Here is a 22,546-nt window from a genome sequence, read left to right as displayed (position 1 = left end):
CAAAATTAAATGTGGTGCAGTTTGGAGATTCTATTTTTTTACATTCTATACCATCAGTGGATGGAGCTTCATCCTCCTGTCAATTCATATTTAGAATCTTGCCATCTCATGTTACGATCTCATGGAATCCCAGACTTTCATTCTCTCCAAAAGCTCAAGATCTTGGGTTCTAATCCAACAGGTTTACAGCCTCTATTCAGTGATTTGATGCTGTGGATGAACAACTGTTGAATAGTAATTAGTTGAAGCCATGGTGTATTTATATGATCAAATCAGAGGGACTCCCATCAGACCCTGTGGAATTGCTCAACCTAACTAAGCCATGAGGTCATATGTCAGAGGTCAGAGGCTACATGAGCTTGACCAGGACAAGCATGAGGAGCAGCACGATGACGATGAGCAGGAAGTTGAGCATCAGGTTGAGGCCGCGGTTGTTGACTAGATCCATGATGACACTCAACATGGAGAGGATGGGTTCAGGCTGCAGATACCCCAGGCAGAGTGATCAAATTCTGGGCAAAGCGCTTCATTCAGGGGGGTCTTCTGGAAGGTTCCTCGGGAAGGCTAGTGATGGTGGGTGGATGGATGCAGATGACATCCCCCTGCTTAGCCCTCGCTGTGGCTGTGCTGTGGTGGTTGTTGGTTCAGCTACAGAGGTCTGAGAGGGAACACAGGGTCCCAGTGAGAGACTGGTTTGCTTACACAGACACACATATGATCACACACACACATACACACATATACAAGTCAGATTCCCTTGGGTTAACATTGTCAGTAAGTTTATTTCAGCAGTGCTCTGTAGTGTGTCAGTGTGTGACTAGCTCAGTGAAGCCAGGTGGCAGAAGGGAGCTGTAGGTTAAAAGTCACCGTGAGGGATGACAGACCTACAGGAGGGTGACATGTGTGACACAATTTTGACATACACTCCCCTACATATTTGTTTGGACAGTGAAGCTCAAATGTTTAATTTGGCTCTATACTCCAGCAGTTTGGATTTGAGATCAAATGTTTTATGAGGCGACAGTACAGAATGTCACCTTTTATTTGAGTGTATTTTCATACATATCTGTTTACCGTTTAGAAATGAATGCACTTTATGTATCTAGTCCCCCATTTGAAGGTGTCATAAGTATTGTCATTTTACAGCAACGACCTGGGGAATAGTTACAGGGGTGAGGAGGGGGAATGAATGAGACAATTGTAAACTGGGGATGATTAAGTGGCCATGATGGTATGAGGGCCAGATTGGGAATTTAGCCAGGACACCGGGGTTAACACCCCTACTCTGAAGATAGTGTATTAAATTTAGTCCAAAGTTGAGTATTTGGTCCCATATTCCTAGCACGCAATGACTATATCAAGCTTGTGAATCTACAAACTTGTTGGATGCATTTGCAGTTTGTTTTAGTTGTGTTTCGGATTATGTTGTGCTCAATGAATGGTAAATCATCTATTGTGTCATTTTGGAGTCCCTTCTATCGTAAATAAGAATAGAATATGTTTCTGAACACTTCTACATTAATGTAGATACAACCATGATTATGGATAATCATGAATGAATGTGAATAATGATGAGTGAGAAAGTTACAGATGCACAAAGATCATGCCCCCAAAACATGCTAACCTCTCATTAGTATTTTTTTGGTGGGGTATGATATCTATGTCTCTAACTTTAGCTTCACTGCCAAATAAATATGTAGGGGAGTGTGTACTGCATCTGGGAACAACAATATTGTACTGCAACTCTCACACTGCAACTTTACAGTGTTATAGTGTCTGATTGTATATGTCATTAAAATAAATCATGCAGAATTGAATAGACTCTACAAAACAGTATATCGGATCTTATCCTACACAAATTCCTGCAAATTCAAAACCACTTTACAAAATATTAAGATAATATCCATGTTTTCCACCCAATCCCCTCCCCTCCACTCCTCTCCCCTTCCATTGTCTGGCCCTCTTGAAGAGTGCATGGCCCTGTTGGGCTGTAGTGTGACACCTGGCCCCTCCCGGCCCCCTGAGGCCCTCACATCAACAACACGATGATGTAGATGAGCAGCAGGCAGATGAGGATGAGGCTGAAGTTGACAAAGAGCTCCTGCATGTTCTGCCTGGCCTGGGGGGGCACGTCCACCGCCATGGAGGCCCTGCGGATGGCCGAGCGCATCGTGTGCTGCACCTTATCCATGCTGGGGCTGGCAGGGGCTTGGGTGGGCTCTGTGGGGCTGGGTGCTAGGCAGTGAGGGGTGAGAGCGTGCTCTAGGACAGGTGGACAGAGGGGTGGTGCTGAGGATAGAGAATGGTGGTGGGGTGGGTCGGTGACGGAGGGAGGTGACAGAGGGAGGTGACAGGAGTTGTCCCGGTGCCCAGGGGTCTGGAGGAGCTGAGCTGGGGGGAGGGAGGAGCAGATAAGGTGGAGTCAGTGAGCATGCAGAAAACACAGGCAGAAACATACTGTTAATGGAGTCAGAAGAACATTTTCAACATTTATTTTTTCATATATATAATCAAACGTCACTCACTTGGGGCCCCATAACCGAAGGCCTTATAATCAATCACAGATCTCCTATCCCCACTGAGTCTGCTCTCTAGTCTTGCGTGTTTCTACTGCTCTGCCCTCCTCTCAAGGGCAGACAACAGGGAGGGGAGGATAATACAATGATAATAAAATGGACTCCAACCTCCAGTCGTCTCCCATAATTCATTCCTCTCTATAAATGGCTGACTGGATTTGGCCAATCTTATCTGGGCTTATTCTGTGAAGGATGCAGCGCAAAATGTTTTCTAAAAAGGAAAACGGTTTTGTACTTTTCTCTCTATGGGGAGCTAGGTTTGAAGAGATTTTTGTAACCTGGATGTTGGCAGTTTGGTATTCATGGTGTATTTTACTTGTTTTTTTTATGTGTCTTTTGTATATTTTGGTATATTTTAATACTTGAATATTGTCAGGGTTCTTGAAGGATGTGATGCTTTAGGTGGATGATTTTATGTGGAATGTGTGTTTCAATGTACTGTACCAGCTTTAGACATCATATAAATGAATATCCCACTTCTCTGCTGGGTCTTTGACAACTCCAAGATGGAAGTGAGTAGGAGCTGTAAATGGTATGTCCTATCCGGCTTCACCACATTCCCTCTGGCAGTGCAGAATATGGAAGGAAAAACTGCTGGCGATCACACGCCTTATCAGAACGCAGAACACAGAACACTTCTAACTGGAGATGAAGCCATTCAAACCACCTCTAATCTCAGTGACTGTGAGGGTGCTGTTGGAGAGATTACTGTGGATAAAGCTGTCCTCCATTTTGTGTCGAGAATATACACACTGGATTGTGATCGTCAGAGCAGCCCTACTTCTCTCTAGTCCATCCACACAGGCCTTATCTCTTCTTCCAGAATCCTCTCTCCCCTCAGGGGCTCCTCAGTGACAGGCATGCCCAGGAAAGGTGTGGGTCACTTTCCCAGCTCTGCCCCTGGTCCCTGCTGGTTTCCTACCTCTCTGAGTCAGACTACCCCTGGCCTGCTCCAGAGTAGAGGGGAGGGAGAGGCAAGGCGAGGAGGCGGCCAGGCCCGCTGAAGACCTGCTGACAGCAGTTATCTGCCCGGCTCCAGCTATGTGCCAGCGGGTATTCTTAGGGCCGACCTTTGGCTATCTCACAGAGGTGGAGTCCATTTCAACACTAGCCAAACCTCTCTTAAACATACCTCTGACCTGACCTCGTGGACACCACCAGTGAGGAGGGAGGGGAACTGCGCTTGCAAAGCAGGGGTAGAGAGCAGGAGAGTGTGTGGATTTAATGGGTCAGGATGTAGAATCTGAGGAATCTCTCCAAAGTCCTGATAATAAATCTGTAATGATTTAAGGGCCTTTCCTCTGTCCACTGTAGCATCTGGCTAATCGCTGTGATCACTAGCTCTGTAGATCTATACATCTCTGCTAAGAGAACATTCTCCTTATACATGTTTTTTGAGTCGTGTTGTTTACGTGCCATTGTGGTTGAGAGGAATGCTAGGCTATATCCTGGTGTTCTAAGAAGATCGCTAGTGACCACTTACATTTACATTTACATCATTTAGCAGACACTCTTATCCAGAGCGACTTACAAATAGGTGCATTCAACTTATGATAGCCAGTGGGACAACCACCTTTTTAAAAATTAATTTTTTGTGGGGGGAAGAAGGATTACTTTATACTATTCCAGGTATTCCTTAAAGAGGTAGGGTTTCATGTGTCTCCGGAAGGTGGTCAGTGACTCCGCTGTCCTGGCGTCGTGGGGGAGCTTGTTCAACCATTGGGGTGCCAGAGCCCCCAACCTAAGAGGCACTGGAGGGTTCTGGGTAAGAGGGGTTACTAGTGAATGATGTTGTAGCCCAGCCTGGCACAAACATACCTCCCTCACCCTGGTCACATGACATGGGTTTGCGTAACGCACCATGCCTTCAGCGATGAGTGGCAATCAAGCGGCATGTCAACACCAGATGCCCCCAAGTCTCCAGCTCTGGAGTGGTCAGGAGTTGTCCTCCTCATGTCAGGACAAAGGGGCATGATAAGTTCATTAATAATAGCCTCTCCCCTGGCGCTACTAAACATGTCACCATCTACTCATTCACTGCCCCCTGGGTTCACCCACCCACCCTTACAAGGGCCTTCTGAAGGGGAGGCCAAGGACACAGCAGGATGAAATGCCAAACTAATAGAGGCTGTTATTGAAACACTACAGGGATGTTGTTTGGATTTTAAACCCAAACCCACCATTCCTCTTCATGAAAATGTCCACATGGAGTGACGGAGCCAGTGGGTGAAAAACAAAGCAGAACATGAAATCGAATCGAACCTAAGAAGGAAATCCTTCTGAAACCTGGCAGAAGCGTTTGCAGGCCAATAATGTTCGTTTTTGTTTTTTTCTGCTCTCTTGGCGTAGTTCCTGTGATAATAAGTCATCTGGAGGGAGAGGGAGAGGGAGGAAAGCTTTCAATCGGCTTGGCCCCCAGCGCTGAACTTTCCATGATGGCATCACACAGCAATGCACAGGGAACTGTGGGCATTGCTGTGGTTGTGTGGCCCAGGAGAGGGCATAATTAGTGCCCGCCGCAGGCAACAGTGAAATGTTATACCGTCCCAATTACAGTACACATAGCAGTGTGAACAATCAATGGTCAATTGACAACCACAAAATGTCTGTTCAAAATGTCTGTTCTTCATATCAGCCTCTTCCACCTGGTATTGAAATATAGGATTACAATGAGTATGAGAAATTATTACCGGTAGGTTCACTGCACTGAGAGGCAAGCTAGAATGGGCCATTTTCATGATAAAGCCATGTGATTTCCAGTTCTCTCCTCCAGTGTGTGGTTGGTTGGTTGGCAGTAACCTTTCCCTGTCTACAGACTCCCTTTGTGTCCTGTCTGCTCATTTCAATCAATGCAAATTCCAGGCCTTTGGCAGATGCAAATGTGTGTGTTATGGATAGGTCACGGCTGGCCTCTGTGTGTGTGTGTGTGTGTGTGTGTGTGTGTGTGTGTGTGTGTGTGTGTGTGTGTGTGTGTGTGTGTGTGTGTGTGTGTGTGTGTGTGTGTGTGTGTGTGTGTGTGTGTGTGTGTGTGTGTGTGTGTGTGTGTGTGTGTGTGTGTGTGTGTGTGTGTGTGTGTGTGTTTGTTTAGACAGCAGGACAGTTAAGTTTAGCACTGCTCCATCCTAAACATGGGGATACCATTGTCTCAGGATATAGCCTTCATAACAACACTATTGCGTATTGCAAGATCAATCATTGCTTGAGAGATAAATATAATTTCTTCAGTATTTTGTGAGTCTATCTATTTGAACTTCTATTAGTGCTTGACCTTGTGAATAAATGATATTTATGGAATTCTTTGGAGCCCCGCAGAAATGCATTGTTATTAGTTTCAAGGTAATGTAGATATCATCGTAGCCCATGTATAGCTGGAACAATATTACAATATTGCATTCTTTACAGCACTTAAGTTGTCATGGGCGGCAGGTAGCTTAGTGGTTAAGAGCGTTGTGCCAGTAACCGAAAGGTCGCTGGTTCTAATCCCCGAGCCGACTAGGTGAAAGATCTGTCGATGTGCCCTTGAGCAAGGCACTTAACCCTAATTGCTCATGTAAGTCGCTCTGGATAAGAGCGTCTGCTAAATGAAAAAAATTATAAATAATAATTCTCGTCAGGGCTGTGAACTTACCTGCTCCAGTGGGGTGGATAGATGGATGGTAGATGTTGATCTGGAGGTCACAGCCAGTCTGGTGAGGAGGCTGGGAGAAAGGCTGTGGGTCCAGCAGTAGGCGAGGAGTTTCTCTGGCAGCACTCTACACTATGTCACCTAGTTTATGGGAGGAAAAGCAGATGGGCGGAGAGTAGAGTAGAGAATAGAGAAGGGGAGAGAGGGAAGGGAAGGGAGAGAGGGATGTAGCTGCCTGGGGGAGTGGCATCACTGCTATGTGGTCTGTTTATCCTTCCATTTTGGAAGAGGAGTGCATGGATGGGCAGAGCGGGCAAGTGGCCTCCCCTCTCTCACCTGGCATACTGTATAAAGGCTAGTACCACTCGTTCTGATGTTGAACTGGGTCTCTCTTTCACTCTGTCTTGGGGAGGCTTGCTGCTGGAGGACCTAAACCATCTGAAACCCCTGAGGAGTTTGAACTGTGTGTCTTCACTATCAGGTCATACTTGGTCATTCTGAAATGGCAAACACAGGCTGATTATCAGTCATGAAAGTCATGCGCAATGTTGTGGTTGTTGTGTTTTTTTCTCTCTCAGGAGAGAATGAATAAATCGGGTGTTCTTGGAAAGTCTCCTGAGGAAAAATCATCAGCAACATTGCTTGTTTCTTATTGAGAATTTGTTCTCTATCAGCTTTTCTGGCTTCCATTCAAACAGGTTTGGATAGCTACAGCTCCAGTGTGTGTGTGTGTGTGTGATTCCTAACCCGCATAGACTCTGTTTGTTTGGAGGACTGTCTATTGCCGTTTCATGTAGTCAGTCCTCTCTGTGTCCCTGACTGTATCAGAGGAAGCACAGTGGTCATCGATCTCTCCAGGGGCTCTGGATCTGAACACTTTACTGCACAGTTTTCAGCCCCAAAACAGGATCAAATCCTGCCTTTTTGGCACTCCTCTCTTCCTTAAAAGGAGTTTTGAGCTGGGTCTTGACTCTATCAAAACAAGCTCAGAATAGTGCATTTGTTAAATGGCTGTTGCTTTGAAGGAGGAGGAAGGGCGATGTGGGCGAACGAAGTTGGGACGACATGCTTCGTCCCTGTTTTCTCTGGCTTGGGTGGTACTGTTCTTGGAACACCTGGCTCCCCCTCCTGCGGTGGCACAAGTATGCCCACACAGGTGCTGGATGCCAGCGGTCGGTGCCCTTCATTAGAAGTTTAATGAAGCATTATGCGTTTGAGCTGCGGCTTACCGATTGTACTCTCCACACACACACAGGAACTAAAAAACACAAGCACACACACATACAGTACATGCATACATACACACACACTCCATTCATACCTACTGTATCTCTGCAGGGCATTCTCCCAAAGCTTGCTATCTCTGTACCCCAAAGCCTCTCATCTGCTCCATATCCATTACATGAGAGAGAACTTCTTCAATGCTCATAATTCCTTCTGCAGTGGTGTGTTAATCATGACCAGAGAGGAATGATGCAAAATGTACGCTACAAATTGAAGAAAACGAACACGAAGGTGACAGCTCTAGCCAGCCACATAGGTCTATAATGGAAGCTGTTGATGTTGTTTAGCTAGTCTAAGCACAGCATGAGTCTCTCGTTAACTGTGACCTTCTGTGGGCTTTGGGTTAGTTGGCAACCTGTGTTTAGTGCATATAGCAGCCATGTGTATGCGTACACATAGAGAGGCAGGTACTAAGGGCCACAGTGAGCTGCAGCTGGCGTGCCCTCTGGCTGTGTGTGAAGGCCATGCTCTATGCTTTAAGGGCCCGATTCCGACTTAGGAAATGACGCCCTTCTTGTGCACTTCTCAGTAATTGGTATTCAGACTTACCTTATGAAGGTGCGTAAAAGGCTTCGCAGAGGTGGGTCGCTGAATAAATGTATTTCAACCACTGAAAACCCTCCCACTTGTTGGCCAACAGATTTTCTCGTGGAGTTTTCATTCTATAGGGTTTTCAGTACATTTCTCTTAAGCGTTCCCTTTAAATGCGATGTACAGTGGGGCAAAAAAGTATTTAGTCAGCCACCAATTGTGCAAGTTCTCCCACTTAAAAAGATGAGAGAGGCCTGTAATTTTCATCATAGGTACACGTCAACTATGACAGACAAAATGAGAAAAAAAATCCAGAAAATCACATTGTAGGATTTTTAATGAATTTATTTGCAAATTATGGTGGAAAATAAGTATTTGGTCAATAACAAAAGTTTCTCAATACTTTGTTATATACCCTTTGTTGGCAATGACACAGGTCAAACGTTTTCTGTAAGTCTTCACAAGGTTTTCACACACTGTTGCTGGTATTTTGGCCCATTCCTCCATGCAGATCTCCTCTAGAGCAGTGATGTTTTGGGGCTGTCGCTGGGCAACACAGACTTTCAACTCCCTCCAAAGATTTTCTATGGGGTTGAGATCTGGAGACTGGCTAGGCCACTCCAGGACCTTGAAATGCTTCTTACGAAGCCACTCCTTCGTTGCCCGGGCGGTGTGTTTGGGATCTTTGTCATGCTGAAAGACCCAGCCACGTTTCATCTTCAATGCCCTTGCTGATGGAAGGAGGTTTTCACCCAAAATCTCACGATACATGGCCCCATTCATTCTTTCCTTTACACGGATCAGTCGTCCTGGTCCCTTTGCAGAAAAACAGCCCCAAAGCATGATGTTTCCACCCCCATGCTTCACAGTAGGTATGGTGTTCTTTGGATGCAACTCAGCATTCTTTGTCCTCCAAACACAACGAGTTGAGTTTTTACCAAAAAGTTATATTTTGGTTTCATCTGACCATATGACATTCTCCCAATCCTCTTCTGGATCATCCAAATGCACTCTAGCAAACTTCAGACGGGCCTGGACATGTACTGGGGGACACGTCTGGCACTGAAGGATTTCAGTCCCTGGTGGTGTAGTGTGTTACTGATGGTAGCCTTTGTTACTTTGATCCCAGCTCTCTGCAGGTCATTCACTAGGTCCCCCCGTGTGGTTCTGGGATTTTTGCTCACCGTTCTTGTGATAATTTTGACCCCACAGGGTGAGATCTTGCGTGGAGCCCCAGATCGAGGGAGATTATCAGTGGTCTTGTATGTCTTCCATTTTCTAATAATTGCTCCCACAGTTGATTTCTTCAAACCAAGCTGCTTACCTATTGCAGATTCAGTCTTCCCAGCCTGGTGCAGGTCTACAATTTTGTTTCTGGTGTCCTTTGACAGCTCTTTGGTCTTGGACATAGTGGAGTTTGGAGTGTGACTGTTTGAGGTTGTGGACAGGTGTCTTTTATACTGATAACAAGTTCAAACAGGTGCCATTAATACAGGTAACGAGTGGAGGACAGAGGAGCCTCTTAAAGAAGAAGTTACAGGTCTGTGAGAGCCAGAAATCTTGCTTGTTTGTAGGTGACCAAATACTTATTTTCCACCATAATTTGCAAATAAATTCATAAAAAATCCTACAATATGACTTTCTGGATTTTTTTTCCTAAATTTGTCTGTCATAGTTGACGTGTACCTATGATGAAAATTACAGGCCTCTCTCATCTTTTTAAGTGGGAGAACATGCACAATTGGTGGCTGACTAAATACTTTTTTCCCCCACTGTACCTTTTAATTAGAATTTTGTCGACAGACTAGAATAAATCGAGAGAACGGGTTCAGAAAATAGGGATCAATGAAAGAATGCCATCTATACATCTTCGTCTCCGTTTCAGCACCAACTGGTAGATTAAAAAATACTCTGATTTTGTAGATTATTTTGGCACATTTTAGGGTTAAGAATGTGTCAATCATTTTTTTTTAAACAGGTTTGGAGAGCCTTTATACATAAAATATATTGATGAATAAAACATAAAGTGGTTTGATTCATCCTGAAAGTTGTCATATTCAAGTTTAAATGAAATATTGGAAGGTGGAAAAAGTCTACAATAGGGCTTGAACAATAGTCCTATAAACCTATCCTAATTCTCACTAATCATGGAACTGTATGACAACGGTCCAGTCGTCGTAAAATGTCCCAAATTATTGCACAACGTTAGCCTAATATGATCCACTGATGCTAGCGACCCTCAGGAACAACTTACATCGACGTGACAGAGGAAAGAAAGGGAAACGGAATGGAATGATGCAAAATGTAAGGTACAAATTGAAGAAAACGAACACAAAAGTGACAGTTATAAATGTATTACTGACCGTGGCTCCCGATTAGTGCCTAATATGTAACATGATACAAATTGTCAAATAAAATGGAGAAAAGCCAGTTTCTAAAGTGTATATATCAACTTGGCAGGTTCAGCCCTACAAAAGCCTATAGCTTAGGTGTCCAAATTTCATCCACACAATTAAAATTCTGAATAACAGGCCAGCTATTTATAGCCTATTTCACTGTGGAAAGGAGCCACAATACATGTCATGTTGATAGGATTTTGAGTTTGCTTCCATATGGCTGGTTTGACATCTCCTGGGATCATGAGGAAAAATTATCTAAAACAATTGCTATGTGTATTTACAATCTCCTTTTCCAAGCGGATTACTCATTTACATAGCTCTTATTAATAACTCTTATCCATTTACAATACCAGTCAAAAGTTTGGACACACCTACTCATTCAAGGGTTTTTCTTTATTTTTACTATTTTCTACATTGTAGAATAATAGTGAAGACATCAAAACTATGAAATAATACATATGGAATCATGTAGTAACCAAAAAAGTGTTAAACAAATCTAAATAAAGTTTATATTTGAGATTGTTCAAAGTAGCCACCCTTTGCCTTGATGACAGCTTTGCACACTCTTGGCATTCTCTCAACCAGCTTCATGAGGTAGTCACCTGGAATGCATTTCAATTAACAGGTGTGCCTTGTTAAAAGTTAATTTGTGGAATTTAATGCATTTGAGCCAATCAGTTGTGTTGTGACAAGGTAGAGGTGGTATACAGAAGATAGACCTATTTGGTAAAAGACCAAGTCCATATTATCGCAAGAGACGACAGTCCATCATTAATTTAAGACATGAAGGTCAGTCAATCTGGAAAATGTCAAGAACTTTGAAAGTTTCTTCAAGGGCAGTCGCAAAAACCATCAAGCGCTATGATGAAACTGGCTCTCATGAGGACCGCCACAGGAAAGGAAGACCAAGAGTTACCTCTGCTGCAGAGGATACGTTGATTAGTGTTACCAGCCTCAGAAATTGCAGCCCAAATAAATGCTTCACAGAGTTCAAGGAACAGACACATCTCAACATCAACTGTTCAGAGGAGACTGCGTTCAGAGGAGACTGTGTGAATCAGGCCTTCATGGTCAAATTGCTGCAAAGAAACCACTACTAAAGGACACCAATAAGAACAAGAGACTTGCTTGGGTCAAGAAACACGAGCAATGGACATTAGACCGGTGGAAATCTGTCCTTTGGTCTGATGAGTCCAAATTTGAGATTTGTTGTTACAACCGCCGTTTCTTTGTGAGACGTAGAATACGTGAACGGATGTTCTCCGTATGTGTGGTTCCCACCGTGAAGCATGGAGGAGGAGGTGTGATGGTGCTTTGCTGGTGACACTGTCTGTGATTTATTTAGAATTCAAGGTACACTTAACCAGCATGGCTACCACAGTATTCTGCAGTGATACGCCATCCCATCTGTTTGCGCTTAGTGGGACTATCATTTGTTTTTCAACAGGACAATGACCCAACACACCTCCAGGCTGTGTAAGGGCTATTTGACCAAGAAGGAGAGTGATGGAGTGCTGCATCAGATGACCTGGCCTCCACAATCACCCAACCTCAACCCAATTGAGATGGTTTGGGATGCGTTGGACCATAGAGTGAAGGAAAAGCAGCCAACAAGTGCTCAGCATATGTGGGAACTCCTTCAAGACTGTTGGAAAAGCATTCCAGGTGAAGCAACGGGTGGCTACTCTGAAGAATCTAAAATCTAAAATATATTTTGATTTATTTAACACTTTTTTTGGTTACTTGATGATTCCATATGTATTATTTCATAGTTTTGATGTCTTCACTATTATTCTACAATGTAGAAAATAGTAAAAATAAAGAAAAACCCTTGAATGTGTAGGTGTGTCCAAACTTTTGACTGCTGTTATTTCTAACAGAAAAAAAGAAAGTAGATGCTTTTTCCACTTGGAACCGGCAGGTTCGCTCAACCTTATTCATGGTTTCCTCACACGTAAAGGTGGTGGAATTATGAGGGAATTAAGTCAATGTCAGAACACGGCTTATCTGTAGACACACCTCTGCCACACCTTCATTCCTTAGATCTCCACCCCGAATGAATAGCGGTTGAATAGCATGCTATTCTCATGCTTAAGTTCAAGGTCAGAATATGCAAAGAGAGAAAAGTGCATAAAAAGGGAATAATGTTCCATTTACACACGCTTAACTCCGGTTGGAATCGGGGCCTAGGAGCAAAGCATCTGTCAACATTGACTCACTGACTCCTCCCTGCCTCTATTGTTCCTCCAGGCTCTGTGTGTGTGTGTGTGTGTGTGTGTGTGTGTGTGTGTGTGTGTGTGTGTGTGTGTGTGTGTGTGTGTGTGTGTGTGTGTGTGTGTGTGTGTGTGTGTGTGTGTGTGTGTGTGTGCTCTCATACGCATTCGCTAGGGCTGTGATGGTCTTGAATTTGAGGTTACGGCAATTGGCCAGGCCAATGTACACGGTCACCGACATAACCTATATGAAACAAGCCATTACACTTCGTTATTATCACGGCATTTCATTATTATTATTCAGGTTATTACCTACTTATAAATATTAATCAACAAATTAAGAAATGCCAGGTTGGAGAGGATCGGTCACATTTTCGTATTGACGCAACATTAACGTCAAAATAAAGATACAGTTGAAGTTGGAAGTTTACATACACCTTAGCCAAATACATTTAAACTCAGTTTTTCACAATTCCTGACATTTAGTCCTAGTAAAAATTCCCTGTCTTAGGTCTGTTAGGATCACCACTTTATTTTAAGAATGTGAAATGTCAGAATAATACTAGAGAAAATGATTTATTTCAGCTTTTATTTATTTAATCACATTCCCAGTGGGTCAGAAGTTTACATACACTCAATTAGTATTTGGTAGCATTGCCTTTAAACTGTTTAACTTGGGTCAAACGTTTTGGGTAGCATTCCACAAGCTTCCCACAATAAGTTGGGTGAATTTTGTCTCATTCTTCCTGACAGAGCTGGTGTAACGGAGTCAGGTTTGTAGGCCTCCTTGCTCGCACACACTTTTTCAGTTCTGCCCACAAATGTTCTATAGGATTGAGGTCAGGGCTTTGTGATGGCCACTCCAATACCTTGACTTTGTTGTCCTTAAGTCATTTTGCCACAACTTTGGAAGTATGCTTGGGGTCATTGTCCATTTGGAAGACCCATTTGCGACCAAGCTTTAACTTCCTGACTGATGTCTTGAGATGTTGCTTCAATATATCCACATCATTTTCCTTCCTCATGATGCCATCTTTTTGTGGAGTGCACCAGTCCCTCCTGCAGCAAAGCACCCCCACAGCATGATGCTGCCACCCCGTGCTACACGGTTGGGATGGTGTTCTTCGGCTTGCAAGGTACCCCATTTTTCCTCCAAACATAATGATGGTCATTATGGCCAAACAGTTCTATTTTTGTTTCATCAGACCAGAGGACATTCCTACAAAAAGTACGATCTTTGTCCCCATGTGCAGTTGCAAACCGTAGTCTGGCTTTTTTATGCCGGTTTTGGAGCAGTGGCTTCTTCCTTGCTGAGCGGCCTTTCAGGTTATGTCGATATAGGACTCGTTTTACTGTGGATATAGATACTTTTGTACTTATTTCCTCCAGCATCTTCACAAGGTCCTTTGCTGTTGTTCTGGGATTGATTTGCACTTTTCGCACCAAAGTACGTTCATCTCTAGGAGACTTCTTCCTGAGCGGTATGACGGCTGCGTGGTCCCATGGTGTTTATACTTGCGTACTATTGTTTGTACAGATGAACGTGGTACCTTCAGGCATTTGGAAATTAAGACAATCAACAAACATTAACAGGACAGAGAAACCAGACACATGGAGCACGTAGATTATGGTATGAAATAAACCAAACCTTGTTTCTCACAAGTGTAGCAGGTTGTGAACTCTGCAAACAACGTTTCCACTCCAAGAATGAGAACGATGAAGGACTGTAATTAATTCATGTATTAACAGAAATTAATGACAGGGATTAACGGTAAATTGCCTTTTCTCTGATGGTCACATGATATAGTCCACACACAGTCCAGCAGGCACCATTTTGAGCCTTTAAGGCCACGTGGGTCTGTTATGCTTGACCATTGTAACAACATTACATTGTGGCGTTAGCTTTGAATGTACAGGTATAGCCTAATGCATTCTCTATGCTCATATCAAGGCAGTCCCAATGTATCCCTGCTAGGGTAGGAGAGGTGGAAGAGGAGGTGTGTGTCAGTGTGCAAGGCTGGGAGAGTGCTGAAAGCTGGGGTGTCTGCACTGGAGGGCCCTGGGAAGAGGGCGGCAAGGGCGATAACGTTCTAGGAATTGGCAGCAGATTAGCTGTGCTATGTGACAGAGTGACGCTAGCCTCGCCTTGCCACAGCAGTAGCCAGGGGATAGAGAGGGGGGGGGAGACAGAGAGAGACTAAGAAAGAGGTAAAAAGAGAGAGAGAGAAAGAAGGTGAGAGGAGCGAGAAAGCGAGAGAGTATGGCTCGTCTCTCTCCTCCATATTGACCCACCATACTACAGTATAATGAGTCAGCTTGCCTGCATGTCAGGTCTCCAGGGCCCTCCTAGACCTCCTCCTCTCCAGCAGAGAGATGGACAGAGAGAGCTACAGTTATTAGCCTGCTTGGCTCCCAGGTGTCATTTAGTCAGCCATCTCCACAAGAAGTCAGGGAAGTTGTGTTGTTCCCAATGTGCCATGGGTTCATTTTAATTGGTAACATATTGATGCAGCTGAAACCTGCCCCAAAGCCAAATGCTGTCCTCGACTGGAGATGGTCCAAGAGAGACTTGGTGAAACAGGCTAGGCCGTTTCTATTCAATTTAAATGGATGCAATTAAAGATTGTTGGGCTAAATCCAGGACTACAGTACCTAATATGTAGGCCTAGGAGAAGTATGAGAAAGCTAGTGAGATAGTTTGTAAATCTAGCTAGTGAGATGTAGGTGCTAACAAGCTAGCAAGTCCACTATAGAGCTAACCTGGGTCATAGCCGTGCCATGTTACATGTAACTCGAGCCTCACTATGCTAACTAGCCAATAGCACCGTTGACCAGTAGGCCTAACAGATTTACAGTTTGCAGCTGACTCATTCTATACTCGTATTTGTCAAAGCATAAAATTGAAGAAAAACACCCCACCTCAAACTTGTATCTCAAACAGACCGTTTCAAAAATGCTTGCTATTTCCTCATAGAGTATGGTGTCATACTCCTGAGGAGGATGAGCTGGCCAATCAGCGGCTTAGAGGAAGATGAGCTGGCAAATCAGAGGTCTACTCACGTTAATATTTTGAACGACTGGTATACGCCCACACCATTCTGTTGTTGGGGGTACGCCCACACCATTCCAACACAGAAAAGCTGCTTTTTAACATACTTAATTAAAAACTATTTAAAGGAAAACTATTTCACTCATATTGTAAGCAATTATAGGTCATATTTTATAAAAATCTGGAAACACTGGACAGTTTAAGTAATAAGCTCTGCCATGAAGATAGTCATTTGACAGGATTAAAGATCACCTCCCAGTAAGAATGCTTTGAACTATAAATTCACTGGCCTATGTGGGACACATTATAAAATATTATTCGGTTTCTGGTTCGTTAGTTTGGTGTGTGCGTGCCTGTGTGTGTGTTTGCATGTTTCCATCTCACTGTGTGGTACAGATGAATAAACCCAGCTCCCCAGGCATCTAAATGAAACTGTCTTGTCGTTTGGCATTTCAAGCGTTCAGCAGGCAGTTGCACAGTGTAATGAATGGGTCTGGGTCTGGGTCTCGGTCTGTCTGGGAGCAGCTGTTGCTGTTACTGCATTTCAACTGTAATTGGTTGAAATGACTGTGTGGAGGAGGAAAGCAACAATATGGTCATTAGATGGAACACTGATTAACCTGTTGCCAGACAACCAGAGATATACAGTATGCTCCTGCTCTAGGACCAGTGACAATGTGAGGTAGCCTGATACTGGGTCTAGGGCTTGGTGCTGGGAGTAGGCTTCCTCTATGGCTGGTGTATGGTATTAAACCAATGCAGTATAAAAAATAAAAAAAAAGTGTGTGTGGGGTTAGCAGGCATGCAGTGACATGATCTCAGTCATATGGCGGTGGGTGTTGTTTTGTGTTGGGCTGTGCTATCAGCTGGTGGGGACAGCTATGCCCCAGACCAGCCATTCATCCCTAATGTTAAAGTAAATCCCTCCCTCCCTCCCCAGCCCCACCCCCAGCCCAAGAGCCTCCGAATGCATGGCGACATACTTACTGCACCCCACCCACCCACTCTCTCTTTAACCTACTCTCTCTTGCTTGCTCTCTCTGTCTTTCTCTTTCTATAAACTTTGCAAGCAAGTAAGTGAACAGCCTCTCTTTCACCACTGATTCCCAGAGAAAGTGGCAACCAGCATACAATGCCATTTCATTTTTAGTACAAACTAATGTACAAACTCGACCATCATCCATCAATGTCACCCTAGTAACAATAGAGCCACTCTCCAGTGGGTTTCTTCCTGTTAGCTGAGATAATCAAAGAATGAAATGTCAATGGAGAAAAGAGGGCTGTTTAGAGTTTTTTAAATCAGTGCCTTAGTGACTAGTGACCCTTTAAGGATGATGGAGAGTCTACATAGTGGGGACTTTCCCTATGCTGGATGGATCCCCAGTTCATTCCCTTGTGTCCTCTCTCTCTCACTGCGATGTCACTGAGAGAGAGAGAGGACAGGACAGAAACCACCAGTCCTAATTTAGACCGTGGTCTGTTTGGACGTACATTTTATATTTGAGTCATTTAGCAGACGCTCTTATCCAGAGCGACTTACAGTAGTGAGTGCATACATTTTCATACTTTTTTCATAATGACTTCCGCTTGCTGGGGGTTGTTCCTGCTCCCTGAAGGCTGTAGTGGTGGTTTGGTGCTCTGCTCTCCCCAGAGACACACTGAGTTTCCTCTACACAGGGACATCTCCTCAGTTTGTCATGATCGCTATTTAGGTTGTATTTAGAGAGAGTTAGAGCTTTCCTCCCGTTTCCTCTGCAGCAAAACCCGTAAACAATCATGTGTGGTGATATTGTCAGAGCTAAAAAGCATGTGTGTCTGTGTTGTCTATGTTGTGATGAGTGGGCCAAAGCAAGCAGTGGGATCCAGACAGAATTCAGGCCAGTCCCTGTGGGCCCCACTGGCCTATCCTGTCTTACCCTGTCCTGTCTTACCCTGGCCTATCCTGGCTTGTCTCCTCACACAGCTGCTCAGTGTTGTGGAAACTCCCTGTGTTTCCCCCCAGCTTGTTTTTTGTCACTACAGCAGTGTCCCTACCTTTTATTGGGGCCCTTTTGTAATATCTCCTGTCTGCTGAGAGCCCATGTGTACTAGCTTGTCTTACCAGGATACACTGGACACGTCTCTGCTTGCTTCTGCCCGCTGCTGTGGCCACCATCACACAATGGTTTGTTAAAAATAGACTAAGCTATGTGAAGTGGATCTGGAGTCAGGGACGGATGGATGTCTGCCAGTGGAGGCTGCTGAGGGGAGGACGGCTCATAATAATGGCTGGAACGGAGCGAATGGAATGGTATCAAGCCATGTGTTTGATGTATTTGATACCATTACACTGATTCCGCTCCAGCCATTACCACGAGCCCGTCCTCCCCAATTAAGGTGCCACCAACCTCCTGTGATGTCTTCCTACCCTGCTGAGCACCTGGTTCCTATCAGGGTATGTGGGGGGTGGGGGGGGTTGGGAGGGGCAAAGCCTCACAGGAGGGGGTCCTCAGCAGCATTTTTTACCAGGGCTAGAGAGACAGAGAGAAGAGCTGTGAAGCTGATATCTAGGGCATTAATAGGATAGGTATTTTTAACCTGGCGGCAGGCAGGGCAACTCAACTGGAAAATATTTTAAGAGATGATTACCAAGGGGTTACACACATCTGATAAGTAAAGAGCAGTATGTGGTTATGGCTCTTGTGTCCAGGATCCATATTATTGGTGTGTATTGTTTGTGCACATAGCGCCATAGCACCACCATACCACTCATGACTAAGCCTGAAGTCAATGGTGACTGCCAGATCACCACAGTTGTCAGATAGAGCCTTGAGTGTTGTAGACACAATGTCCAGTCCACCATTTTAGAATACCTATGGGATTATCCAGGGTTTCAGATATGGTTTCAGGGTTTTACCATATCTTTTGAGCTATAGAAATAAAGACTTAGATGTTGCAGCCTCCATACCTTCAATCATCTTATGGAGACGAGATTATAATAGTAAGTGACGACGCGTTCAGTAACTGAATTTGTCCAATAAGAACACCCATTTCGGTCTTTCCGATTCAAATGATTTTATATTTCGTGCCTACTGAACATGACCTGGCTCTCTCTGTCCTGTGCCTCTGTAGTAGGAGGTAGTGAGAACATACCTGATCCTATAATGGGACCTTGTCGGAATAGCGTGATCCCTGTGTTAGCTCCTCACCAGGGGCCCTGCAGCAGCCCAGCCATCTGGCACATAGACCTTGTTATGCTATAGGAGATTAGTCACTCACTGATGCAATGTTGAAGAGACGCCCGCCCAAACGGCCCATCCATGACACCCTCCCCACACTGTAGAGAGGAGAGCTTTAAAGGATATACTGTTGGAATGTGTGAAGGCCCAGTGTTTGGAGGTGTACATGGGCTTTGAAGTTGGAAAGTTGCAGATAAGCTGTGGCTCATGTCTTTGTATAGGGACTACAGTTAGGTTATGAATGCAAAATGGCATTATGCTAGTTGAATCTCTTGGGTATCTCTTAGTTAAACCTTTAGTTTGATTTTAACGAAGATGATGAAGATGACGACAAGGATGACAACGATGTGGATCTGCTTGTTTAGTAGATGTTATTGTAAATGTGCTGACCGATGTGTGTGTTTCCTGTGCAGATGCTGGGCGGAGCCTCCCTTCCTGTGAACACGCTGGTGAAGATCAAAGAGGGCCTTCTGCGACAGAGAGAGCTGGAGATTGACAGGTCAGAAATACACAGCAGAGGACAGGGAAATTTAAACCAGGAGAGGTGCAGTAGTGAGTCATTGGGCCAAGCAGGGGAATTCATTTAGGCTGGAGAAAAACACCAAAACAATTCTAGGAGAAACACACCCGAATCTTAGCATTATTGAGTTGGACCAAGGCTTCTGAGCAGCAAATGTACACAGTATGTACCTCATTATATTGCAGCACTGTCTGGCTCTGTTCATCACATTGGAAGGAAAAACATTCCGTGAGTGTCCCTTCAGGTTGTCATTGCCCAGTGGAAAGTTAGAGCACTGCAGTCTCTGATATGATGGGGCAGCATCGCTCGAGGCATGTACACACACATACATACACACTTTTTCAATGACCTTGAGCAGATGTCAGTGTGGCGGCATGCGGCCACACGCGTCCGAGGTGTCCCCTTTCAGAGTGGCAGGCTGGTGCTGACAGGACAAGCTGGGCAGTGCCAGGGGAGGTTAGTGGACAGTACAGGGTCACCCACCCACACACTCATCCTGAGATTACTGCAGAAAATACAGGCCGAGACACAGCACACAGACACTACCCTGCCACATCGACACATAGACTGGTATGACATTAAAGGCTGGACCCGCTTTGAACTGGAGAGATCCGTGTGCAAGCCAGCCCAGGCTAGCACACTGGAAATCCTGGTCAACTGGTGTTATTGTGAATAAGACAGCATGCTGTGTGCGTTAGATATGGGACGAACACTTTCCTACCGATATGTAACTATCCATGAGTTGGGATAGCAGCAGGCTGGTCAAGGTGTTAAAGCGAGGGCTTTCTCAATTGTGTGCCTTGTTATTGAATATCTCCATCAGTTGTGACTGGAATGAATGCGAAAACAAGCTACTTTCACCACCAGGTGGCAGTCGAAAGCAACCTACACACCAAGCATTTAGTATTCCTATCTCGATCCAGTAACATTTATCAACACTCCCCTTTTATTTTGCTGAAAGGCAGAAAATGTCAAAGCAAAGAGCTACACACAGGTATTAGGAGATTATTATAAATATAACATTTTTTCAGGGCGGGGTTTAGGGGAGGAATTATGCTTGCCTCATCAGGATAGCATGTAGCCAGCTGGCCCAGCCCTTCACAAGAGAGAAATATTAGACAAGTGATTTACACTGAGTCACACTACCTTAATTTTAGGAGCCTAGAGGAGAGCGCTGTACAGTGAGTATACAAAACATTAAGAACACCTGCTCTTTCCATGACATAGACTGACCAGGTGTATCCAGGTGTTCCTAATGTTTGGTATACTCAGTTTATATTACCACCTGTCCACAACGCTGACTCAAAAGTACCCTGGGCTAGATGTTTATGCTATATGCTATACACACTAGTGGCATTAAGACAGATGTTATTATATAGTATTATTATATATCGTCCTACATGCTCCACATTGATTGGCCTGTTGGCTGTGTTTTTCTATATTACTGCCAGCCTGCTTAATATTCATAATGGAGAGAGGTGGCACTGTGTGTGACTATTGCATATTTGAATGTGTACCTCATGTTTTTACATGTAAGTATTACCTGGATATCAGTATAGCTTATTCTGCTATATTGTGGTGTATTGCTGACATTCTATGTCTGATGTGTGTTTTCCAGACAAAAGCAGCAGATCCTACAGCTCCATGCTCGGATCAGGGAGAACGAGCTGAAAGCGCAACAGGTCCTCCAGAGCCAGAAGGGGCGCTGTGACGACCCCTATCTACTCAAAGCTAAGGTAATAAAGCCTCACCTATCCAGTAACAACTCAATTATCTGACCTAGTATACTGTTATACACAACTGGCTAAGTGTTAATATTTCTAAGCTTTGTCTGAAGCTTTGACATTTGTTGACATATCTGGAACTCTTTAAAAGACTGACAACTCTCTCCTCCTCTCTTTTCCAGGAGTCTCCATATGACAGTCCGGTGACTCAGTCACACCCCCAGCTCCATCTGCAGCTCCACCCCCACCCCCAGCTCCAGCCCCACCCCCAGCCCCAGCTGCAGGTCCCAGATAGGGTGAGCCCTCTGTGCTGTGACAATGGGGAGCTGGGCCGTAAGCTAGCCGCTGCAGAGCTGGAGGTCATCCACCTCAATGAGTTCCTCAAACAGAACACCCAGAAATACACAGAGGACATCAAGAAGCTGGAGGAGAAGGTGGGCAATGGGCACATTACACAGATAGATCAACCCTAACCCCAGCCTCAGCCACAACCCTAACCCTAGCTTCATGTCTACACCCTGGATCAACTCTAACCCTGCCTCAACCACAACCCTAACTCTAGCTTGATGTCTACACCCCTGGAACCCTTAACCTAGCCACAACCCTAACCCTAATGAATGTAATCAACCCTCTGTCCTGCCCTCCAGATGAAGACGCGTGACCGCTACATCAACAGCCTGAAGAAGAAGTGTCAGCGGGAGAGTGAGCAGAACCAGGAGAAGCAGCAGAGGATAGAGACCCTGGAGAAGTACCTGGCTGACCTGCCCTCCCTGGACGAGGTCCAGACCCAGGCCCAGCAGGTAGAGACCCTATCCAGCCACAGGATCACCTCAGCTTCTTAGTCATTTGATGGCCATGTTAGAAAATACAACAAAAAATGATGAGAAAGTACATGAGCTAGCCTGTATGATCTTGGTTTAGTTTTAGGGTTAAGATTTAGGTTAAAGGCAAGTTTTAGGTGAGGGTTAAACGTTAATGTTACTGGTTGAAATTGGATTTGTGGTCACTGGTCAGAAAGCTCCTTATGTCTGCCCCCTCTAGCATGGCCAGATAGTGAGCCCCTGCTAGCTTCTCTGCTAGCTAGCGTCTCAGTGCTAAGCTAACACCTGGTAATGGAGCGGAGGCGCCTCTTCATTACAGCTCTCTAATCCCATTAGACCTGATTAGATCAGCCATTTCAGGCTGCATTAATGGGAGTGCTAGAGGGGAAGGAGGAGGAGTCAGGGGAGTTCATCGTGTCTGTTAGTAACCTCTGATCAACCATAAGATAATATGTCTTCTATTGTGTTTGCCCTGTCTATCTGAACTGCAATGATTATTAAATCATCGTCAACCTGCTTTATGTCATTTTCTTCAAGACAATAATGAGATTCAATTTGGTAATAGTAATCATGTAATACACCCTTT

The 22,546-nt window shown here is 44.6% G+C and overlaps 2 protein-coding genes across 5 annotated transcripts in view; one reads left to right on the top strand and one right to left on the bottom strand.

The window, feature by feature from the left end:
- cep85l (centrosomal protein 85, like) overlaps nt 1–22,546 on the top strand; it is an 88,399-nt gene that overhangs the window by 41,258 nt on the left and 24,595 nt on the right. For all 3 annotated transcript variants that reach the window (XM_041860627.2, XM_045210246.1, XM_045210247.1), the window contains 4 exons: nt 19,309–19,394; nt 21,034–21,151; nt 21,322–21,573; nt 21,787–21,939. In XM_041860627.2, coding sequence (XP_041716561.2) covers nt 19,309–19,394; nt 21,034–21,151; nt 21,322–21,573; nt 21,787–21,939 — 609 coding nt within the window. The remainder of the gene's footprint in view (nt 1–19,308; nt 19,395–21,033; nt 21,152–21,321; nt 21,574–21,786; nt 21,940–22,546) is intronic.
- pln (phospholamban) lies at nt 517–8,188 on the bottom strand. 2 transcript variants are annotated; one of them, XM_041860628.2, is made up of 3 exons: nt 6,205–6,322; nt 2,034–2,391; nt 517–658 (listed from the first exon to the last, which is right to left on the bottom strand). In XM_041860628.2, the coding sequence occupies exons 2-3, from the start codon at nt 2,189–2,191 to the stop codon at nt 649–651; spliced, it is 168 nt and encodes a 55-aa protein (XP_041716562.2). In that variant the 5' UTR covers nt 2,192–2,391; nt 6,205–6,322; the 3' UTR covers nt 517–648. The 2 variants fall into 2 exon arrangements, 1 of the variants encoding a protein (XP_041716562.2); XR_006657733.1 differs by lacking the exon at nt 2,034–2,391 and having other exon boundaries at nt 6,205–8,188.

This window comes from Coregonus clupeaformis, chromosome 33 (assembly GCF_020615455.1).
Source record: "Coregonus clupeaformis isolate EN_2021a chromosome 33, ASM2061545v1, whole genome shotgun sequence".
Taxonomy (NCBI): Eukaryota; Metazoa; Chordata; class Actinopteri; order Salmoniformes; family Salmonidae; genus Coregonus; species Coregonus clupeaformis.
Note: the sequence above shows the minus strand (reverse complement) of the source record. Positions and strands in the feature narration are given on the sequence as shown.

Bases quoted from the DNA above. Each gene is read 5' to 3' on its own strand.
- pln (XM_041860628.2), bottom strand. From the start codon at position 2,191: ATGGATAAGGTGCAGCACACGATGCGCTCGGCCATCCGCAGGGCCTCC.